At 37.3% G+C, this 25,379-nt stretch overlaps 1 protein-coding gene across 1 annotated transcript in view; it reads right to left on the bottom strand.

Annotated features, from left to right (window-relative positions):
* cps1 (carbamoyl-phosphate synthase 1, mitochondrial) overlaps positions 1–25,379 on the bottom strand; it is a 66,604-nt gene that overhangs the window by 35,926 nt on the left and 5,299 nt on the right. Inside the window, exons 12-27 of the mRNA XM_079253830.1 lie at positions 24,064–24,162; positions 23,664–23,759; positions 22,736–22,925; positions 22,470–22,627; positions 22,116–22,244; positions 20,598–20,742; positions 19,426–19,636; positions 18,771–18,969; positions 18,507–18,683; positions 15,943–16,061; positions 10,868–11,009; positions 9,636–9,701; positions 9,064–9,127; positions 8,694–8,875; positions 5,376–5,570; positions 724–791 (exon numbers count right to left, since the gene is read on the bottom strand). Of these exons, the coding sequence (XP_079109956.1) occupies positions 724–791; positions 5,376–5,570; positions 8,694–8,875; positions 9,064–9,127; positions 9,636–9,701; positions 10,868–11,009; positions 15,943–16,061; positions 18,507–18,683; positions 18,771–18,969; positions 19,426–19,636; positions 20,598–20,742; positions 22,116–22,244; positions 22,470–22,627; positions 22,736–22,925; positions 23,664–23,759; positions 24,064–24,162 (2,240 nt within the window). The remainder of the gene's footprint in view (positions 1–723; positions 792–5,375; positions 5,571–8,693; positions 8,876–9,063; positions 9,128–9,635; positions 9,702–10,867; positions 11,010–15,942; positions 16,062–18,506; positions 18,684–18,770; positions 18,970–19,425; positions 19,637–20,597; positions 20,743–22,115; positions 22,245–22,469; positions 22,628–22,735; positions 22,926–23,663; positions 23,760–24,063; positions 24,163–25,379) is intronic.

Raw genomic sequence — 25,379 nt, forward strand, 5'->3', positions numbered from 1 at the left:
GGAATCATTCTTAAAAGAGAGCACACAAAACTGATGAAGAGGAGATTCCTCTTAAACACTAATAAACTTCAGTCAATATAGATGGAGGGTTACTAGGTAGACCTAATATCAAAGTGGTATGAGCACATACCTTTTCACTGACAGTATTAGTAGTTGCAGCGGTATTTAATTTTACCCACTGCCCAGGACTCAGAATCATTACGTTTCTTGTACTACATAAACACATTCCATTCATAATTTCTTTTCTATAATATGACAACAAACACATACAAAATAATGACCCCACAAGTCCTTTGGGGTGTATTTCTGACATCTGCTGGCCTAAAGTGTCACTGCATGGTTGAAGACACAAACGTCAGACTGTCAAGTTTATTCACCACTACAATTCAACAATGGGATTTTATTCTGTTTGGAATTAATGACACGGACACTTAGCTAAAATAGTTTTTGCTATAATTCCCTACTTGATTGGGACTGCATTATTTTTCATACATTTGTTAATTATATGAAAACAAATTGTCCTTGCATCTTAAACATCTAAAACAATGAAAACCGATTACATAAAATACAAATAAACGTAAATAATCCACTATTATCTGGTAATATCATTACTTATTCTAAAATTTTGTTATGGATTAAAGACTTGCATATAAAAACTATCATTATCCACTTTTTTAGTGCTGGAGTTTGGTATATGTGACAGAATGAAATATGAATACTTACCTGAGAACATATGAGGGGCGTAGTAGACAGGGATAGCCCACCTGGTTGGCAAACGCAAAGGCATCTTCCTGAGAAGGAAGAACAGTATGTATGTTATGGCACTGTAGACAGGCAATAACCTATCAACACACAGATATGAAACCCTGCTGAGCCCATTAAAAGATATAGATATACTAAAATTCACATTTTGAAATAATTTAAAAAATAATACATTTTACTTATATGAACAGAAAGAAATTGTTTAAACTCTATAAATTAATAACTTTCAGTTCATTCATTATATATAAATAACATGAAAATCTGAAATCAATTTCTGTTCTAGTCAATCTGTGTCATTTTTCCAAGATGGTAAAAAGGATAGGCCCAGTGTTTAGAAAAACAGAATCATCGTGTCACACCTTTCAGCTTCATGGTTCTATTAGGTTCAGCTCTTGTTAGATTTCTTTCCAAAATGTCTTGTTTTGTTTCCTTATTTCCTGTTTTACTTCATAGATTATTTCTTTGTGTTGTGTTGTGTTTACTTCCTTCTTTCGTTATAATACCTGATTCTAACCTGCTGATTGCCACAACTGTTCCTTGTTCGTCATTAGTCCCTCCCTGTTTTTCACCATGAATAAATCCAGAAGCTTTTTCTGCACTTTTTCTGCAGCCTCTCTGTTATTTACTACAGTGTTTCATCTGGTCACGCACACTCTGGGTCTGTTGCTGTTGATCTGAGTTAGTCTTTAAAGAGTTGGAGCAGGATAAGATTGAATAAACTAAAAGGTGGCTCAGGGAGCCAAAACAGATTGATGGAAGGTTTAAGAGACAAACTCATATCTTCCTGCATCACAAACACAAACTAAAAGCCAGTTCCATAACAGAAAACTCAAGGTTTTGCAGCCCATTCTTGTCTTTGAGGACCACCAGAAGACCAGTATGTTGGGAAAGTAGGGTTTTAGATAGTGGTACATTTAGTATTGGCACCTACTAAATGGTGAGTATACGCACAGTAAAACTCTGATAGGTTTAGAACGAAAAACCAATTCCCTCAATCCAAGAAGAAATTCTTGCTCATTCTGGTGTTGATGTCTTTAAGGCAGGTCTGCAGTTTATTCAAAAAGATTAGATCATTTTATTTTAGTGATAGGTATAACTGGATATCACAAAAATAACAATGGATAATGTTGCCAAGATGCAGCATGTAAAGAGAGAAGAGAACTTTGAGGGGATACGGTGGGTGAGTAAGGTTTGTGTAGAGCAGGGGAAGCCAACTTCAGTCCACAGCAGCTCTTTGTATTTTGTTACAGAATCATCAGTGCAATGTATAACAACATCTTTGTCAGGTGCACTGTTTCTTTCACAGAAGCTCTCAAAGGTTATTACAAAACAATTTGACAAAAGGAGATTTAGGTGAAAATCAACCGATTAGTTTTTATCCATACCATAAAACAATCCCAGATCTACAGTGTGATTTTGACAGTCGGTACTACCGTCACAGCCCCCAGCACAGCCGGATATCCATCACCACAAGTGTAAAAATAAATGAAAGTAAAGCTACATGAGCTTTGACCTCCATCACTTTTGATAGGTAGATTGTGTTTTGTGACTCCTTTTTTTTCTGTAGTTTCAGGATGCTAACCACATTTTGCAGAGTATTTGCCTGTTTTTGTGACTGTTACTGTTTATTATTCAAAAATACATAAAAGACATTATATGAAGCCAATAGCAATGAAGGCAAGACTTTTTAGCTGTTTTAAGGTTTTTTTTTTCTTTTGATCTTTTTTTTTGTGCTAAGAACTTCAAAACTGTCTTACTTATTATTCTTACTTATATTCTAGTAATAAAACACAAGCAAAACAAGAAAGAAAAAAGAACTAGTTTGCAGAAGGATTACTTTAGCAAAAACACTAGAAGACATCTTGAAGACTTTAACCCTTCAAAGTGTTTAAATGCAGTTCAAATATTGAAAAAGTAACAACAGTAACTTTTGTACAAATGTACTAAGTTGTAGCATATTTCTATGGGAACCAGTGTGTTATTAGGGTTCATTGACATCATCTGTAGACTCTTATATAAGGCCATACCACCTCAGGGTATCCTCAAACTCCTCACAAGATGGAAGTATGCTTGCAAAATCAGAATGAACTACCATCAAGACAGATGAAGATCATCATAAATACTTGAACTTTCAAAAAAAAAAAAAAAAAAATTTAAATTAAACCAGCAGTTTTCTTTCTGTGCTTTTGCTGTTAGCAATAAACTAGCATATGTTTATATGTTAATAAATGCAAAAGACTAAAGTTTATAGTTTGACAGTTATTGAAAGAAAAGTGAACAAGTCCTGTCTCAGTGCATTTAAACTTTTTTTCAGTACGTATTTAGGGGTGTATACAGTTATTTCAAAAGGCAATGTAATTAGAGTCAGTTTAGATTTTAAAAGGTGTTTTTCTGCATGATCTGGTTCCTTGTTGTATCAGCTAATCCTCCCCACCTGTTTGCCATCATCTCTGTCCAACCACACATTTTGAAAGCCTGCATAAAATAAAAGTGCCGTCCCAAAACTGCGGAGAACAAAGCACATCAAAGGAAACGCAAGAACCCAAGTGCGCCTCAAATCATTTCCATTGTCATTTTTTTTTTATACCTACCCACATAGTTTACTTGAGGAGTAAAAGAATGAAGACGAGGAACTGTGAAAGGAGACTAACAGAGAAAGACTTTATGTCCTCTCTCCTCATCTTCCTCAGCATCATCATCATTATCATCAACGTTCTTTCTCCAAGCTTCGTCTTTCCTTGGGCCCTTAGCCGTTTTCTCTCAATCATTACCCACTGTTCACTCGCCAGGTAAAGTATCATTTATAAACACCAAATAGCTACCCAGAGCTGCAACAACCATCTCCCCGTGGCTCTGCTGGAAGTATTCCAGCCCATTAAAAACAAACTGCCTATTCAAGATCGGCAAGGAAATGGAATATGTAGATAGACTGTGGAGATATACCGAGTTTATCTGTGTTTGCACTAGATAATCTCACCTCAGTGGTGACTCAGTGAATAAACAGCAGTAGTGGAAGAAGCATATCTTAGCAGGGGTTGTAGACGTCCTGCATTTCAGCACCTATTCCACAAAGCCTGCTTCGTTCATATGGAGCCGTTATCAAGCTAAGACACCAAAATACGGGGAACACACTAACACACACGTGGAGGATGAGGAGTGAGTTTTCTTAAAATTAAGTTGTTGGTATGAAGAAGTCCAGGATATGGTTTTCATCCATCTGAAGTAATGTCTGCTACTCTTTGTAAAGGATTTATAGTCGTCAACTGACATATGCTACAAAAGCTCTTCCTTTGTGCTCACGTTCTGCCACAAAGTACCTGTTTTCAAGAGCCATTAAAAAAGATTCTAAGAATGTATACTGTGTTTATCCAGTGTTGTGCATGAACAAGTTCAGAAGATCTTGTTAATTAAAATAAAACAAAAGTAATCTTTAAAGCACTTTTCATGCACAGAGCAACACAACTTTACTTCATTAAAAACAATTTACATAAATTAAAAAAGCTTTCTTTCACACAAAATTACACACACACACGCACGCACACATAGCAAATGTACACTCTGCTTACCCATTTGTACCTTACTTTGCATGAACGTGAACTCCTATCCCTAAATTACTGTCTGGTAACTGAATTTACATATAAAATAATCAATGTAAAAATATCTGACTTGACGCTGCTGTGAGGGAACAATATTTTGGGGATCCATTCACACCAGACGCCAGTTCACCCATGGCCACAGAGGGCACCACCACATGACCACCCAGGTCAGGGCAGGCCTGGACTCCAGACCACAACCACAGTGCTGCAGTGCAGGACCACCACAGCCACCCAGAGCAGGGCAGTCGCCACGGCAACAACCAAACAGACTGAACAGACAAAGCAACCAATGTGAAGGATCCCCAAGAGGAAATCACTGGAGTTAAAAAGTAAAAACAAGTTTAAATAAACTTAAAAACATGAATAAAGATAAGTAAAAGTCTATGATAGAAGATAATTAAAATAAAATAGAGATAATACTATGAGTGTCGATGAGTAAAACAAAAACACAGAAATAGGTAGTAGGTAGAAACTATTTAACCAGATCAATGTTTTATAAAAAACATGAACTGAATGGAACAAAATGTATTTGCAAATTAAGAACTTGAACTCATTTAGACTGTGTAACAGTCTCTACCTACATCTCCCCAGTGCTACACTTACGTTATACTACGTTGCCCACAATGAAACACACACTCAAGCATATTGAACTTGGAACACTCTGGAAGAATGCTGGTGCAGTACTACAATGCATTTCACATAATTATTTCTGATTTTTGAAGTATAAATTCAAGTAATACAATTCAGCCTGCATTGTTATGTGAGAAGTTCCATAAATTCCTACTGGATACCCTGACAACCACTTGGATTTGTGACTACCTAACAAACAGAGCAGTCTTTTTGAGAATAAAAGGTTTTGTGCAATTAATCATTATTGTTTCATTTAAAAAAAAAAAGCCTCTTACAAAAGAATTTTCCCTCTAGGGATTATTGCAGTTCTTTTTGTGTCATTTTATTTCATGTATGTAACTGCATTTGTATCGCAATTCTTTAGTGATTCATAAAGTTTCCTCTCACCAGTGAGTTCAGTGCCCTCCATGGGGCTTGGGCCACCTCAAGATCATCTAGGATACTGGAGAAGACGGAGCGCTCCTCAGCCCGGTCAATCTGCAGGGGGCTCGTCCCCAGGATCTTCACCCCATTCAGATGCAATGGGATCGCCAGGTTGTTGGGAATTTGACCTCCCACTGACACAATGCTACCGGAGCAGCTCTGCAGAAGAAGCAGAGGTTACACAGTCAGATACAGAGCTACAAGAAGAGGTATGCTTTCTGTCACATGTCAGTAAAGTTAAAAACTGTCAGTTAAAAATGGTTGCATTTTCCCATAGAGCTAATCCCATTGTGAAAACATGAAACCAACATTGTTGGATTAGTTTGTGCCGAGGTTAACCCCCCCCCCCCCCCCCCCCCCCCCCCCACACACACACACACACACACACACACACCATAGAAGGGGTAGTCTAGGTAAGAAGCAAGTCTAGGTAAAGGCAAGCAGTAATTATTCTGAGGTTACAGTGTCTCTAGGAAATGAATATGATTTGTTCTCTGAAATCATGGAAACACAATTGTGTGTGTGTATCTGTGTGAGTGTATATGTGTGGCCAATTCTGTATGAGTTTAATAACTGCATCCAGATCATTTTCCTGTCTAGGTGATTCAAGGGGATGCTGTTTCCATGGCAATGCCAGGTTGTATCTCTTCATTATTCATGGGCCTGCTCTCCTGCTCCTGTCCAGGGTTTATCTCCATGCTGTAATGCTGTGTCTATCACACACATACACACACACACACACACACACACACACACATACAGAAACAAGAAAGGACTGTGGCTATAAGGGAATGATTGATGGTTAGGTTATCTCCCTGGAAAAACAAACACTTAATCACAATGTGATTTCATTGCAACTTGAAGTTGAGTACAATATCTTTATAGGGTAGAGTCAGAAGACATCAATATGCAAAAGAGAAAGAGGCACCAACACATGTTGAAGGAAAAAAAATAGAAAGATTATTTAGTATGTAATTTACATGTTTTACACCATTATGGTTAGGTGGGAGTGACATGAGAAACCGAAACCAGTATATATAAAGATGGAATATATGAGAACTTATATGTCCTGTATTTATGTTAAAATGAATTATTCTCAAATAACCCATTTGTAGAACTACAGTTACCTTCTCCGTTTAAAGTTGAATTGTTGCCCTGAAGCCAAAAAAAGGAAGAAAGGAATTTACCAGCAGAACTGAAAGAACTATGGGAGTAAAGTAGTCATTAGCTGAGAAGACAGGAAAAAAAAAAGTTCAACATCTAATACTTAATTATAGACTGAAAAATCTGTATTTGGTTGCATTATAATTGTAAAGTACAAAGCAGCATGATTAGCCATGTAAATTAATATATACTAAGAAATCTTAGATATTGTTGGTAATCTTTCATCCTCTGCTTTTTTTTACGATAAAAAATGCAGAGCAGAAGATCCATGATATTAAGTCAAAGTCATGCTCCTGTTGTTTGATTTCTACACATTCCTATGAAGGCAAACCTAGGGTGGGGTTAGTGGGGGATTATTCACACAAGACGTTTTCTTTTTATCTATGTTGATCCGGATCAGCATGAGTTTGTAAAGCATAAGAGGCAGCACATAGAAAGAGTTAACTTTGTTTAGGCAGCCAAAAGCTGTATGTGTTTTTTTACAATGTCCAGAAAAAAAATTTAAATAATGTTTGTAAATTTTATTTATTTTAAAGGTAACTTATTTGGCTTTTTATTAGCAAAATTGCAATTTTAAACACCCCTTTGCAGGAACTACACTCAAACAAATGGGTATTTCAGTGGTTGGTGTAAAACAACAAAACACACTTAAAAGTAATTTTAAAAGTTGTTCAAATCCTTTTCAATTTAAAATTAAATATAAAGAGTACACACTAAAAATGTATAAAAAGAATTGTTTAAAAAAAAAAAAAAAGTATTCATACCTGTGTTTCATTCTTAGTGTTTGCTGTAGATGATACCATCCAGTTGGTTTATTTTGAAATGAGGATGGGGTAGGGTTAATAGGATTAATCCTTCTTCCTACTCCAATTTTCTTTTCATTTCTTTTCTTTTCTTTTACATGAAATGTACTACAATGGTTGTATAGTAGTTGTTGGAACTCTGGAGTATATTTTCTGTTGTTGTTTCTTGGATTTGGCAAATTTATCATGGAAAAGATAAGAAAATAAAAAATGTTGAAATGAAATGTTAAAACACTGAAATGAAATGAAAAAAAATCAAGTATCACTTCCATAAATACATATTTTACTAAAGTCTATCCACAACTGCATTCAGATGAAAGTGCTCTCATGGCTAGAATGAGTCATTTATAAATACATAAGATGCTGTGCATGCGATAGAAAGCTGTCGTAGCCAAAAAGAGACAAACTTGTTAGATGTGATTCCCCGGGTGGTGTGTTTGGGGGGGGGTCATGGATCATTCAACTTGCCATTTTCCATTTAAATGGCTAACTATCAATATATTTGTGAGAAGTAGGAAAAAGAAGCCAACAAATCAAAAGAAATAGTAACTGGGAGAAAATAAGAGTCTCCACAGGTGTAGCGTTTACCACATAGAGACGATTCATGAGGGAGAGGGACTTCAAAACTGACTCAAAGGTTGCAGGTTTTCTGCTGGACATGTAATCTAATTCAAACTCACAGTTTATTTTGGCATTATGTTAGAAACAAGGCAGGTAATCCAGCAACAACTTTACCCTCCAGTTTGAGTCAAATAATTTACTGTTACTTGCTGCACAAAATGGCAGAGACAGCTAATTTGCTAGCATACAGTGGAAAAGCTCCACTGCATATTTTTACTGTTACTCTTCACAGAAGTCATTTCAGCAGGCGACCGTGCACTTAAATCAGAGTTTTTCCTCATGTTTTATTATTTATTTTAGCTGATTTGTCAAGAGGGGTAGGGAGTTGATGTCCTCTAGTCTAATCGTTTCACAGGATGACATTAGCTTTTAGCAGTAACTTGATACCAAATACATGGAACATGCTTGTAACTTGTTGGCATCAATAATAAAGTAGAATTACGTATCATTCAGTACCTCATCACCTGATGGGACACTCCAACTAGTGGAGGATGTTAATATTTTCACATTTGTGACTCTGCAGCTTCGGTAGTGGTAATAATGTGCTTAAATTGTGATGTGTCAGAGGGCACTACTCAGTTGTTTGCATTCAGTTAGCGCAGTGCTAAAGGGGAGTAATTCTCACACACTGGGGCTTTAAAAAACAAAAAACAGAAAATAATATCATAGAGAACAGTAGTTCTATTGTCCTAACCTCCTGTTCAGTGATGTCGAGGATGCGCTCCAGGGTCAGCTCTTCAAAGTAAAGACGGTCACACTCATCAAAGTCAGTGCTGACCGTCTCAGGGTTGTGGTTGACCACTACTGTCTTCTTGCCCATGTTCCTCAAGGCTCTGATGCTGGACACCGCACACCAGTCAAACTCTACGCTGCTACCTGAGGGATCGTACCATGAGACATTATCAGTACATTGACCACAAAATAGAGGTTGCTGTTTAAATAAAATTACACAGCAGTACACTTTAACAACGTCTGACTTAGAGGGATGCAAAGTAAAATTGTGAAAATTATGTATAAAAGACAGTGTTGTTTATTATGCTGACAAAACCCACCGTGAGACTCACCAATATGATAAGGCCCACAACCGAGAACCATAATTCCTCTATCTTTAAATTCCAGATCATGCTCCTGGTGAGGTGGATGGATCAGCAAAATCATTGTTAAGACATAATATTGTGTCATTTTTTTTTAAAACACATTGGCAGCTATTGACATCTTTTGTGGTTTCTGTTTCTGAAGCTGATTTGGTAGGGTGTGAATCAAAATGCCTCCACAATGCAAACCCCCCCCCTTCCCCCCGAGCACTCACCCAACATGTTGTGAATGCGCTCCAAGTGTGCACCCTAAAGACACCTGGCCAAATTGGCCCCCCATATTCCGCAGTCCCAACACATGAACCAAAATTATCCAAAATGAATGGGGCTTTCTGTTGTAAAAATGCCTGGCAGCCAATGAGTTAAGCATTTCATAAATAGTGACGTAACTTAAAAATATAGCTGACAAATAAAATGTTACATGTTTCAATTGTAGTATAGCATCAGTGACGGGATTTAACATTGAGACATTATACACAGAAATAGATATATGTTTGACACATATAGTCAAATCCAAGGTTACTGCTTTCTTTTCCACATACCTGGCCATGATAAGTACAGTACAGATAGTTGGTCATGGCAGGGTACTCTGCTGCTAAAGTGTCAATCTATAAAAAAAAAAAAAAGAGTAACACAGTGAAATGAGTCATCTTTCTAATAGGAGAGAAATATCTGCATTTCAGTCTATTGTTTATTTACACATCTAGAAATACTTACGGAAATTAGGATTTCTGGAGTGTAAAAAAAATATTAAAATGGCTACACTCACATACTGTCTTCTGCTTACTCTCTATATATTTACTTTTTTCTCTGTATGTCCTCTATGTGTTGAGAAAGCAGAAAGGAATAAAGTACGCTTTCAACTACAATTAATTGATAAAATATATCAACAAAGTATTCAGTGGGGCAACTACTGTATATCAATGGGAAAACAGGATATAGAAAGTATGTTGAAGGCTCTTAAGCTTCCAAAATTTAACCAAAAACAGCCACCAAGAACAAAGTAGGCAGATAACAAAAAAAGGGATAAATAAATAAAAAAGTAAATAATTTTAAACAAAATGACACTTCAAAAGAGAAAATTTAGAAAGCTTATATTTGGATTAAGCTCAGTGAACAGTCAGCGCATACAGCCTCCACTCATCAAACACTCCCCGTGTCTGATTATTCATCATCTGTATTGTCAGATTTACATCAAACTTGGTGGCTGTATTGCTGGGGGCTTAGTTGAATGCAATGTAAAAGTTAAATACAGCACTGTGTTGAGGGTCTCCTCTTCTTCCATGAGAAAAGATTTGGGTTTAAAAAACGTGTCCCTTTATCTAGCAATGCAACCAGAAGAGCATTTTGACTTCTTGTGACTGACGACCTCTCAGATGGAGTCAATGCTCACAGTTCTGGGGTTTAGTTTAATCTCATACATGCACTATTTCGTCTCATGCTGGACAACTAAAAAGAAGCTGCTTGTTTCAACATGGAGACCTCAAGTTGAAGTAAAACTCAGGTACATTACTCCAAAAACTATTTATGAGTTTATGAAAAGAGAAAGTGTTGTCTTATGCAACTTTAGCCCTCATGGTGAATGTTTTTACCCAAAAGAATCAGTAACTGAAGCCTGGATTAGAGTTGTCACAGCATCTTAATATGTAGTTTATACTTTTAAATGTAATATATTCATATGTTTATAATAAAATATATTTGTGGAAACTACGACAGAACAGTTTGATGCATCAGTTAATCTAACATTTGCTCGGGGAAGCCCACTGGTGCTCACCTGCTTGACCCATGGTCTGATGCCATGGCTGAGTCTCATGTCTCTGGATGTCGTTTCACTGCAACCTAGAATCTGACCAATCTGCTGGTCTGAGAAGCCATTCTGCTTGGCCTTCAGAAGCAGGTCCTTAGGAACTGTGCCGCTGCATGAAAACACAAGGAACAAATTGAAGCAGCTCTTGCCATTTAGAACACATTAAATAACTTTTTGAATTTAAAACTCCACATCCCAGACTTGTTCGATGACACAGTGACATCTATCATCTGCATTTCTAGAGTTGCTGCTACCCAGCAGCATCCAAAGGCTGAGAAACTGCACTATAGAACTTTTACATCCGGGACTTGACGTCACGTTTCGCTTCACGGTATAGTAAGAAACTGGATGTTTTGAACATGCAACGTCGCCGATTTAGCAAAGAAATGGAAGAAGCTTAAAAGAGATTTTAAAAAAGGACAAAACAAGAGTCATTGTATGATTGTCTTTTTCTGGCTGGAGAGAGCTTACAGGTCAGGTCGGATGCTAGATGGATGCCAAATTAGCTGTTGATAGAGAATGCATGATGGAAAAATGGCAAAAGTTCTGTAGTGTGTCTTTAAATCCAGCATTTAAATGTGATTAAATCTCTGCTAAACCTTTAAAAAGACTGTTTAAAGTAATTAGGGTAAAATCAGTAGCCAAGATTAAAAGTCTTTTCATGGGAATTGATTCAAAAAAGCTTTTATTCGCTAGTAAAAACTACATTTGTTTGCATCTGATCAGAAGTGATCTGATCAAAAACTGCCAGAATCTGCAGCAAATCAGCCAGCAAACTGACATCATCCCTCAAGCCCATCAGGAAATCCATGCCTTACATGAATGTGATTATGAAAACAGTATGCCTTCCAACACAAACATAAAAACAAACAATAACCTGAAAGCCCCCACACATTCTGCTCCTCTGCATTTTCAAACGTATTGAACAAAGAGGATAAATCCAGTAAGTGGGTCATTACTGGTTCACTTAACCCATGTTGTAGACAACAGGGAATAGCTTCATGTGGACTGATCAATACCATATTGACAAGCCGTACAGTTGTTACAAAACCAGGTTTGCAAGAGCAACCACTTAAAAGCTATTTTCATCAATGAGACTTCAAGGTAAGCTGGAATGTTTGACATAAAAAAAAACAAAGAAGAAATCAAGTTATTAAAAAGAGATTTAAAACTAAAAAACACGGGGGGGGTGCCAGTCATTCTTTTTGCTGCAAACACTCTTACATAACTGTATCTTCCTCAGAATCCAATTCACTGTGAATGAACACATACACTTACTAGTGATGGACTACTACAGTATCTATAATGGTTCCAAGTGTAAGCTAAAATCGAACTGAATTCAGGTTGATAAAAGCAGACTTTTATATGCAGTTCAGTGCAGTGAGGACTGCATTAAGCTTTGCATTGGGAAGATGAATGGTTCAACACAGGACTGACATCCCATCAGGCCAGAACTCAGTTACTCTATTGATAGAAGACGGACCCCACTGCTGAAACCTTGGACATGTGGTTTGAGCTGGGCCTAAAGGAGGCCATCTATTTTTAAAGGAGAGAAATATTCACTTAACAAAGAAGGACTGAGACATCAGCCGTCCCCCACCTACACTAGCATCCTTTCAACTATAACAAGAAACCGACAACGCCTTAGCCACAAGTGGACACTGTCACTCTAACCTCAGATGAGTCATCATCTCAACAGTGGTCATAGATTTATTGACCACTAAGCCTTTTTTCTGCTCCTGTATGACAAGTGTCTTATAAAGTTAATTATGATTTTATTATTTAAGTAAATTCTCCCACCAGATCTCCACCAGAACTTAGGAAACTTTTTCTAGATGAGAGTGACACTACTTTAGGGGGAAAAAAAGCCCAGTCCAGTTGACCTGATTCAAACATTCCATACCATGACCTTTGTGAATGACAACCTTCAAGTTGATGAGACAATCTAAACGTAAATATTTGTTTTACTATCCTGTATTTTTAGGCTTAGGCAAAATTACACTAAATTAACAAGAGAAAGACTTTTTTTTGCCATTCCTTCGTGAGCAAATTACTTCCAAATTTCCTTTGACAAACACTGTTCTTAAACAGTTGTCTTGCACATTTGTTGACAAACTGATGGTCCATCCAAAGATGTCCGTAATTCGTCCACAAAAGTTCACATTTTCATGGAGATATTTCTTGTTGATGATGTTGTTGTTTTGTTTGAAACAAATGTATTTTCCCTGATGTCTTTTTTATATCCATCCATTATCCTAACCACTCCAATGAAGGGTCGCGGGGAAGCTGGAGCCTATCCCAGCACTCTTTGGGCGAAAGGCAGGGTACACCCTGGACAGCTCGCCAGTCCATCACTGGGAGTCGTTTTTATTTGCTTTTGTATAATTATGAAGCCTTTATCTGACAGATAAATGATTTTGAAGATGTATGATACAGTTTCACACACTTCAATGGTTTTATGTACAAACATTACAGCTACTGCACAAAGCCCAGCTGACAGAAACTGAACTGATTTAGTTCAAAGTTATACTTGACCAATAAATGCAAACTGGTGAAACTGGTACTGATATTATCTAAATCCCACAAACATACAAAAGCATTTTCCTCATATTATAACCAACTTCCTTGAAGTAGAGCCCACAGGAAGGAATTCAACTGTTAAACCACAAATTGCTCTTCCTCATGTAAATTATTCATGACTTTATAGCAAAACAATATTGGAAATATCAAGTGTGTTTAACTTCTACTGCACATAGCTGGGCTGAGAAATAAACCCCTGGAAATACAAAAAAGCAGCATCAGATTCGAAGGAGAAAAAAAGACTTTAGTGTTTCAGAACTCTGTCGTCTTCTGTGTATTCATGTCTGGTGTAGCTTTTCAAAGCAGCAGGGAAATCTTTTGCATGCCAAGAACCTATGTGCATACATCAAGATGCACAAATAACACTTAAAAAAAACTAGACCAAAGGTTTGTGGTGTTTGCCAGAGTGTGATTAGATAGATACTGTAAGCAGGGGTTGCTAGTTATTCTCACATGCACTCATGGCAACAAACTAAATATTTTTATCTTACACTTGAAATTATAGTGGTTTAATCCTTTCAACTAGTTTAATTCTTAATCATGTGTATCTCTAGATTAGCTGTGCATCCATTGTAACTTTAAATAATTTGTAATTACTTCCACACATGATACAGCTTTCTCCTATGGCAAAAAGGATTTGGAGGAGGTTTTTCATGATATGTCAAATTATTGGATTTGGAGGTATGTTAATGGTGCAGGTAAAGGGGTGAAGGAGACAATTTGTCTGAAAATGAACACAGCTCTTAAACAAAGACACAGTTTTTAATAACTATGCATGAAGTATGACGTTACCTCGTTTCCAGTGAGACACATTCATGACAGAATCTGACTTGAAATTAAAAGGAAAACAACACAGCTATAAACTACAGAAGAGATCACAAGAACTGGACAAGAGTTCGCTGTCATTGTGCAGAGACATGGTGCTGTTTACAGCATAGTGTCAAAGGAACAATGTGCAGAAATTTTATATATTCATGCTTAATTATATTTTAGCAGTGCTCATTCACTGATCAAATCACATTTTTACACAATTTTTAATCATTTAAATTAAAAACCTGCCATTTGCAATATACTGCTTCTCCCCTTTTTCTTTCTCCTATTAATGTCCTTGCTCTCATTCACTCGGATTACAGGAACACTATTTTGTACACAGACATCAGCAGAGTTTGAAGCCCACCTGCATTCAGCTGCATCCCCCATCAGTTTGACAGCAGCATAAAGTTGCATATTCATGCCAAAGTCCCATGCTACACAACCAGTGGAGACCAGAACAGAAAAAGCCAGAAGACAGAAGGAGGTAACCTGTGGTTGAAGCGCAATGATTTAACATGATTTTGATTTAAACCATCCAGATGTCCAGACAGAAAAAAAAAAACACAGAGAGTGAACAAAAGAGAGGATGTGAATTTTCAGGGAATGGAATATGAAGTGAGAAATTACTGTGATTTTTCTAATTTCACAGAAGGATCGTTTTCTTTTTTGTTTTCTTTAGATTTTGAACATGTTTCCCCATGTGCAATTCACAAATTCATCACTGGAAACTTTATGACATGTCATTGGGACAGAGGGATTTTTAAACAGTATATTGCTAATTAGACGCAGAGTCCTTGTCAGTACTATGACCCTAACCCTAACCCACCAACATGACTACAGTTGTTAAAGAGGGGCTTCCTTTTCAGACTTACGCTGCCAAGGAAAAAACAACTTGACATCCAACTGCTGACAGATTTTCAAAGCACAGTTAGAGAAAGTCGCTGTCTTACTGTGTGTACTGAGCAGCAGGCAGGAAAGCCTTGCAAGGGGTAATGAAGACAACTCAAAAGATCATTCGTTGCCCCTACCTGCCATGGAGGACATTGCCAGAAAGCCAGCAATACTGACTCGCACCCCAGGCAATCTCTTGGAATATACAGACAAAGACAAACCATTTCAATAATAGATTCTACCTGTGGGCCATCAGACTTTTAAACCCATAAGAGCAGAGAGGTTAAACATTAACAGTGATAAAACAAAAGATTTGCTGCGCAACACTGTGTGGGAATATTTGCATTTCATTGCTGCCATAGCGTTTTTTTTATTGACTGAAGCACAACATCAGTGTAAAAATAACCTCTTAAAATAACCTCTAAATTGGCAACAAGCGATAATTGATGATTACTTCCTCTTTTCTGATCAAACTGCATATCAGGCATAATTTGATTTTAGTAAATTAGTACTGAAATATCCTTGTCTTTTTGTTCAACTGGACACAATTTATCTACTTTCAGGACCTGTGTAAAAATCTGATGTTGATTCTGTTATATTTAGGCAAAAATAAAGAATCTTATAAAGTTCTTACACGCTCTGCATCAACACTGTCTTTAGATAAATTAAGGATTATAACTGCAACTCAGTGTGATTCGTTGACTGAGGTTAGAGGCTGTGTGTGTGTGTGTGTGTGTGTGTGTGTGTGTGTGTGTTACCTCTTGTATTTTCCAAGGTGTTGCTCCAGCTGTGTTATCCTGTGGAGTTTGTGAAGAAACCACTTGTCTATCGCTGTCAGCTGATGGATCTGATCAACACTCATACCATTGTGGAGAGCCTGAAAGGTAAATAGTTGAAACAGACTGAGCACCGCCATTCCCTTCCATCACATTTATCTTGATTTATTCTAAAATCACCAGTCACCATTCATACCATTTCTTCTTCAAGCACTAAGTAAGTAAGTTTTAGTACAATACACTTTAGAAACAACATATTACTTTGACATATGATTAAATATCAGCTCCCAAACCGGTTTGTGATAAAGGTTTTGCCCTGACAAAAGAAAGTAAATAGTTTTTTATTCCCTCTATATGTCTGAGAAGCAAAAGAACTGTTCAGTTATGTGGGAGGACTTTCAATTATCCAATTGTCAAATTCTGGGAAAACTGTCTTGTTTATCAAGAAAGCATTATCATGTGATTACTGTGGCTTCATAGAACAATTTATAACTGTAAACAATATACTATGTTTCCAAGGAATCTTCTTATTTTGCTTTTGGGCCTGAAAACATAAAAAACTGAAATCAAACCGTCTTCTATTATGCAGAATTTTGGAAAATTAATATAAATATTATGTGAATGCTTGTCTATGAAGGTTTGTCTGCCTGATTCCCCAGGATGTTTCATTTTGTTGTGCTTTACCCATAACAAAGGTGAACTGGTGAACTAACAATGTTTTTGCAGGGTTTGTTTGGAAAGACAGAGACTGTGCTGACCACCTAGCAGCATATTTGATAGCCTGCAGATAAGAGGAAAGTCATTAATCCCTAATGTTCTGTTGCCATCTCTGATGATCTCACCCTGTGCTGAAGAAAATATCTCACCACCGTCATGGCAGAAAGCTCATTTGGAGGTGTTGACAGTGACATGACTTCATGCTCAAGTGGTCCAATCAGGTTCATAATGTCTACTCATGTCATTAAGTCTAGTTTCTTTTTTTTTTTTTTTTTTTTTTTTTGATAGACAAATAAAAAAAAATATTTTGTCACCTGTTTTGACTACATCTGTAGTCTTCCTCAGAAAGGTCACATGATGTTAGTATGACGTGTCTAATCAGCCATTTAAGCAGCTGTTTTATCCGGGTTTGACAGACAGCAGGGGACAACAATGCGCCCTGCTGTCTGGCAGCCTGCAATGAACATCGTCCCAGGTGTGGGATAAGGTGCATGATCCCTCACCTGTGTTGATGGTCCCCAGGTTCTCTTTCTGATTTAGATGACTTCCCTGATCCAGCGGTGGTACTTGCACATGATGCACATGATCTTAGCCTCTTCCCAGTTCATGATGTCATTTTTTTCTTTCACGGTGATCCTTTATAGCTGATTTTAGTTCCTTTTTTTCAGCTTCTTCTTTTGCTGTCTGTGCGCGTGTTTTCGCCTGTCTCCTTCACATTCTTAGCTGTGCTCATTTCTCCTTGCTCCAAATGCTCTTCATGTTTCTCCTGTGTAAGTCTTGTTGCATGATAAGCCCAGTATTTGTTTTTGCTTTCTGTGGGTACGTTGTCGTTTAAATGGATCAATAGTCATCACAGACTGGTGTGTTGTTTATGTAGCATTTCCTTATTGTTCTTTTTATGTGTTCTGTAAAGCCTTTTATGTTTAGCAGCAGATCAATGTATTTTTTTTTCCATGAATTCTTCTAAAATAAACTATAAGAGATCCCTGTAAAAGGGAAAATCGCATCGTAAACTGGGAAGACGTCACGGCCATCTGCTTGGAAAGAAGCAGGTCTCACCACTGGATTAGGAAAGCCATCCAAATCAGGAAGTAGCCCAAAAGCCCATCAACAGAAATTAGGGATCATAAACCTCATCCCAAAGCTGGAATGCTGTCCCACACAGGGTGCTAGACAGCAGGGGGCATGTACACTGCTCTTTAGCAAACCCTGAAAAACAGCTGGTTAATCAGCTGATAAAGACAAATCACAGTGACATCATGTGACCTTTCTGAGCAAGACTGCAAATGTATTAGACATGTGAAGGTAAAAACATTTTTTCTTATCTGTTTGAAACAAAAACAGAGACCCGAGCATGCTTAAGTGTTGATTGAACACGTCCATGTTTTCAGTTTGCAGTAGCTTGAAGTAGATTTTTGTGCTCAAATATCTACTTCAAAAATGAACTGTCTCACCTTCGTCTGACTCTTGGAGGAAAGCGCAGACTATTGGTAATATTCTGCCAAAGCATAAAAGTGGGTGAAACACAAAAAGATACTTCAGGGATTATGCGACTGTGACACATCCTTGTACCAAACTTGAAAAGGCCACACTAGCAGTTAGGTAATAAAAATCTGCTTGTGTGTGTTTTCAGAGTGTTATAACTGCTGTGGATCAGTTCAGCTAACATCAGGGTTTCAAAGAGACACTTTCCTACAAAGCTGAGCATTTATAGCTACTCAGACAAGAGGGCCAGGGACAATTTTCCTTGCAATAGTTCAGAATATAGTTTTAATAAGCAAACTCTAGTCAACATTGTATATCATAAATATTGGAAAAGATTTGTGTACCTTGGCAAGAGAAAAAATACGGGTGCTTGAGGGCACGGCCAGCTCCTGCTCTAGGTCCTGTGTGTCGGCCCAGGCTTTTTTGAGGGGTAGCCGGGGAACAAAGCCATCAACAGATGGATGACACATCCTCAAGGCCTTCTGCATGCTCTCCTCAAAGGTTCGACCTATTGCCATCACCTGAATCCAGAGGAGGGAAATATGTGACCATATGATAAAGAGGGGCTTCATTTCAGACTTTGACTGTTAAGATAAGGTCCTCCGCACCTCTCCAACACTTTTCATCGCGCTGCCTATTTCACGAGACATCCCCTGGAAGCGGTCGAGGTCCCAGCGGGGAATCTTGGTGACAATGTAGTCTAAACTGGGCTCAAAGCAGGCTGTAGTCTTCTCTGACACAGCATTCTTGATGTCCGGCAGAGGGATTCCCAGGGCTAACTTAGCAGCTACAAATGCCAAAGGGTACCTGTAAGACAAGAGGCAACAGGCCACAAAGAATATAAATCTTATCGACATTGCAGAAGACACAATTAAAAGCAGCATTTCAGTCAGAATAACCTTGTTAAAGTCCACTTCTCTGTCCAACTATGAATGTGTAAATCAGCATTAAGGTTTGTTCCACAACAACAAAACCAGTTTGAAGGAACTACAGGAATGGTAAGATCTGCCAAATTTATAAACAACCCAAGACACTGTACTTGTTAATGCTGCATTGTGTTGTTTCTCAAGGGTAAAACTCATGTGTGCTCAAGTTTTTTTTTTTTTTTTTTTTTTTTTTTTTGTATTTGTCTGTCTGTCGATGTTCTTTCAAAGCCGTATGCATGTTGTTTCATTCGAGTGATCAACGGTCACCAATCCACAACTAAACAGGAAAAATTCAAAGGAATGTAATTATTTACATATTATACATGTATGTTCTCACCCAGTAGCTTTGGATGCCAGTGCTGAGCTTCTTGAGAGCCTGGCATTAACTTCAATGATGCAGTACTCCAGAGAAGTCGGGTGCAGCGCGTACTGAATGTTGCATTCACCTACAATCCCAAGGTGGCGTACCACCTTGATAGCAGTCTCACGTAGCATGTGATATTCTTCATTAGAAAGAGTCTGGCTCGGGGCCACCACGATGGAGTCACCTGTTGGAGAAGTGATTGCTTTGGTGATTGGAGGAGAGGGAGTTGCCTATGAGGACTGTTAGAAATCTCTGAACTGTATTTCTGATTAAGTAAACATTTAAAGTCAAAGTGGTGTTTTATTAACATGCTATATTAAAACATGTCACATAAAATAAAAAATTAAAAAGGGCAGAGCTGCATTTATCCCGAATGCCAGTGGTGTAACATCATTTCTTACAGCAAGCATCACTCCCATTCAGAATCAGCTAAAAAATTTTTAAACTGTTTGATTGAACACAAAAATTACTGTATATTTCCAAGTGCAGACTATATATCTTACTTTATATACACAAAAATAAAACTGTACATAAAAATTCAACAAGTTGAAGTTAACTAAGGCAAGACTATAAATATTACATATTAAAAGAAAAATAGAAAATCACCACTAACCACTTACTCCAGCGTTTACAGTACAATTACCAATGCTAATGTAAGTGACAAATGATACAGCACAAGTAATAAAATGATCCAACAGCTTTACATCTAAACCTATTTAAAGTGTTCCTTGAAACATATCCTCCTGTTACGTAAACCAAGGACGCATTTGGATTACAGGTTTTTTGTATTTTATGTAAAAAGAAGAAATGTTTCTCTAGTTTTTCTGCAGAATGTAAAGGAATTATTAATTATGACACTATGAAAAAAAAACTACATTCAAGGATCCATCGCTCCAATATTAATTCACGGTATTTTACTACATCAGAGAAAACACAAAAAAATAAAATGCGCCCAACAGCTGTTCAGCAGTCATCCTCTTGGTCTTCATTAGCAAGTTAGTGAGACAGAAAATAGACAGCGCCAAATCAAACACAGCGTAACGTGTAAAAAACATGGCAACAGTGCAACCAGAAAGAATCTTACATGATTTGAAGGTGGTCCGATTATCACATGCTCATATAAGTATATGATAATGTTTGTGTACCTGTGTGGATGCCCAGTGGATCGAAGTTCTCCATATTGCAGACAGTCACGCAGTTATCAGCCACATCTCTCACGACCTCATATTCTACCTCCTTCCAGCCCAGTAAAGATTTCTCCACCAGAATCTGAGTGCTCATGGCCAGAGCCTGTAATACACAGAAAACGTAACAATGTTTTAACATAAAACACGAAACCTCCCAGATCTACAGTATACAGTATGATTCAAAACAACAGCTTAGCAATTTGCTTGGAATCGTCAGAGTTAGAGCATTTTGAGATTTTAACCTGTGAGGTAATAATTATTGACAAAGCACAGTTCGTTGCATGTTTATGTACCATCATCAATTTAAAATATCCCGACAATAAATTATGTTAGTCTCAAACTATTGTAGGGAAGAAACACTCTGACAGTTTTTTGGCCAGTCTACAAAGATTCTACTTATACACAAATATAAGCAAGCTTAATAATAAAGTGCACATCATTCACCCTTGTGAAGCTCACTCAATGACTGTCAGAAGTGTAATACATTCCTGAATGAAAAAGCTGTGAGCCTTGTACTGCAGTTACATACTCAGTTTTATTGGTTTTTTGATGTTTCATTTTCTTTTTCTAACTTACAAAATACCATCTCCATAGGAAAACTACCTGCCAGTGGGCCCTGTATTATTTTCTCAACTACACTACCAGTTTGGACACACTTTTCCATTAAATACAGTGGGAAAGAGTGTCCAAACCTTTGACTGCTAGTGTACAACTTAGGAGTGGAATGAAAAACTCAGGAATTATAAGTAAGCAATAGGAAAAAAAAATACCTAAAATTGTTCAGATAAAATGCTCTCTTGTACAAAGCAAACGTTTCCCCGGATATATACGCCATGGACAAAAATAAGCCTCATCCTCATTTTGATAATACACAAGGCCAAATGAGGTGAAGTGTATACATGCCTTGGATTTTTCATTTCATATATTAGTCAACAGACTGACAAAGACTGTTCTATCCTTGATACAAACAAGATAAAAAGCTGCAGAACATAGAGTGCGCAGAAGGACAGCTACTGAAACATAAAAACCATATAAAATAAATAAAAAATGAAAATAAGAAACAAAGATTGAAAAAAGTGGAAAAACATACATGAAAGGGTTTGCTCACATGGCTCATTTTGCAACTCATTTTTAACACATTATCGGCTTTTGAGCTGCCGGGCACAATGTTGGGAAAGGACAGGCATACAAACAAAGTTGCTAAGCAACTCCAAATCAGATATGCTGTATAAGGAAACATTACGCTTGTTTATATCTACATATCTTATTTAATATGTGTGCAGGTAATTGCAATACAACGGAATAAATATTGTGAGAAATAAATATAAAAAAAACATCAATCTGTTTCAAATGCCGATTACGATTTAGACTGAGGTTTGCAATGAATAATCTGATGAAAGGAAAAGCATGGTGAGGTCATCTTCAGTCAGCATATAACTGTGCTCAAACACCAAAACATGAATGATTTACTCTGACCTTCTGGGCAGTTTCCTCTAGCCTGTCTTTGTGAGCGCACAGACCAGAGCCCAGACCACCCAGAGCATAGGCTGATCGTAGCATCACCGGGTAACCTATCTGTTCCGCTGCTTTCAGGGCATCAGATACCTGAAAGAAACATTCATCATCAGTTTCCCACATTATGCTTCAAACCAACACTAAACTGTAAAAATTACAATTGTGCAGAGGTAATAAACTTTTCTAACAAAAAAAGAAAAGAAAAGTGCATATTTCTTACAGAACTACCAGTGAAGTATACAGGTTTATAGAAGATAGAGGAGTCTTTTTTAGTTCTTTTTGTTGTTGTTTGTTTGTAAATGGACTTAGATTTACCGACTCCACGGCGATACTGGGTGCAATTTTCTCATTGATCTCCATCAGTTTGTCAGCAAAAAGCTGCCTGTCCTCTGTGGCGATGATAGACTCCACTGGGGTTCCAAGTACTTTTACTCGGTACTGCTCCAAGATGCCATGCTTGAACAGTTCCACACCTGAGAACAAATTCAATGTACCATTAATTCTATAGAACATGTGTATTTGTAACCAGTCGGTGTTATTTTAAAATGAACTTAAACGGCACATGACTGTACACATCATACCACAGTTGAGTGCAGTCTGTCCACCCATGGAAAGCAGAATACCATCCGGACGCTCAGCTTTGATGACTTCAGTTACAAATTCTGGAGTAACAGGCAGGAAGTAGACTGAGTCCGCCTGCTTGGAGCCAACTTCATTGGTCTGAACGGAGGCTATGTTTGGGTTCATGAGCACAGTCTTCAGGTTTTCCTCCTATGTGTAAGCAAGGCTAACTGTCAAAACTCTAATGCTCAAACGGTAGAACGACATAAAACACCGTGCAACTGCAATTACAAAAGCATGCATACCCAGTTCTTCGACATTGTGTCTTCGGAAGACTTTCAGAAATTTACTTTTGAATTTCTCTGTTTAGGACACATTTTCTGGCTCCAAGAAGTGTACCATGTTGTGATGCTGTTGACTGATATTTACCGTAGTATTGAAGTTAAGCATATGTGGGATTTAGTAGATTTATCAGCTGAAAAGTGAAGTGAACTTTATGCATTTACTGACATTAATGATAATGTCAGATAGATAATGTCTTGTCATGAATAAAGTCTTATCTCTTACATAATCTGTGGAAACGCTATGTTTTATAATGAGGGTAAATGATGCTCACAACAAATTCAGAGCTGAATGACATTCATTAATGGTTTTCACTGGGTTTTGTGGAAGACTGGGATAAACTATAATTAATATCCTGTTGTTTAATTGATGTTAGGTATAGCATAACAGGATAAATAACACATTTAAAAAGCCATTAACCAAACTCCAGGCAAATTAGGTAATTAAAAGCGATTGCACATGTTGTACGACAACAGCTTTCTTCTACATACAGTACATGCATTTATTTATTTATTATTGTACTCTTTGATATGCCCATCAGCATCAACACTTTATAAAGCAAGTTGCTGATTCTGTTACAACGGGTTCATTGTTCAGTTGGTTTACCTTCATAGCCTTGATGGCCTGAGATCCAGAATAGTCAAACTCCCCAGCCTGACCAATAGAAAGACCACCAGACCCCAGTACCAGCACCTTTGACACCTGCATCAACACAAAAATATGCATTAACCACAGAAATGGTAGTATTTACATACTAATATGTTGTATTTTCTAGTATCCACACAAAGAATCAAATCTACAAGACTATTACCTAAAACATAGAACTTTAGCTATCTTGTTATTCTTATTTTGTTATTTCATATATTTATGACATATTTCCATAGTAACCTGTTAAACAAATTTGTTTTCATTTTGTATCCTCACATATGAATAATTAGTGTTATAGACTATCTTAACATCAACAAAACTTATAACTACACCGTTCTTACAGTGCAACTTGCTGTACCTTGGCTTTAGGAGGGATGCTGGGTTTTGTTGGCATGACTGACACTATGTTGGTATCCTTTCCTTTCTTAATCAGTGATATGAAGGCATCGAAAAGAAACTGCAGAAACAAATAACATTGGAAACACTTAAATAGATTGAACAGCCAGAGAAAGAATTTTGGAAAATTTTCCCTGATGTTTATGTGTAATCGCTAAATTCGGTTTTTTGATGTTGAGCTAAATTTTGTCACATTTTTAAACAAAGCAGTAAAAATCCACGTGAGTCTTGGAATATATATTTATTTACTCTGACAAAGATACTGTTTGCTGGGGTTTTTTTTTTTTTGGGGGGGGGGGGGGGGGGGGTTTACTATAATGCAACAGAACAGTTTAACTACAGCGTAAAACAAGTGCCAATTCCCCAAGCGATGATTGGCTGTGGCGACCCCTTCAGAGAGAAAAGCTGAAAGGGAACAACAATTCAACAGTCTGACAAAGACATAAAGGCCTTTCTGTATGCATACGTGTGTCTTTTTCCTCTTTTCTTTTCTTTCCTCTAATCTTCTATACTCTACTTCCCATTTGGCTTGTGTGTTGTCAGGAAACCAGCATGCCACTGGATTGAAGTCATCTGGTTAAGTATGGATAGTTTTAAAACTTTTTAGCAAGCCTCAAGTCTCACTGAACAAGTATAAATGGGACACAGTTTTTCAGTTTAAATACAAGCAAATAATCATTATAAAAGCAGAACACTGATGACAAACAGAGAAAAGGTGACTAAATAACCCAGATAATGATTCAAATCAATCTGAAGCATCAATGTTTCCCTGTAACTTGCTGAACTGGTCTAAAGATATTGCTGATAGAATAAAAGTAGTAATAAACCTCATAACAGAAGTCACCAAGGAGGACTCTAGCATGAAGATACTTGACATGACTGTAATTAAGCTGTTCTGGGTGGAGGAGAGGTTTGTAATGACGCTGTCATCACCCTATGACATATTTAAAAGAGAACCGGAGAAATAGCTGAAAGTAGCGATAGCGATAGCTGAAGGACCAAATGCTTTAAAAAAGGACATTCAGTATGTGTTGACAACTATGTCACAGAAAACCTGCATCAAGTTTATTCTAAACTTAAATAAAGGCTGGCTACAGGAAGCGTTGGCACATTAAGATAACAATGAAGATGAGGGGGATAGAAAGAGAGATTAAATGAGATTTTTGAGAATGGTGAATTTAACGCCATTTCAGTTTTCCAGCCCATAATTTAAACAAATGTTATTTCAGAGAAAACTGTTAACTTTTACCTTTGTTGCATCCTGTGAATAAACCTTTA

Source organism: Telmatherina bonti (genome assembly GCF_933228915.1).
Source record: "Telmatherina bonti genome assembly, chromosome: 15".
NCBI lineage: Eukaryota > Metazoa > Chordata > Actinopteri > Atheriniformes > Telmatherinidae > Telmatherina > Telmatherina bonti.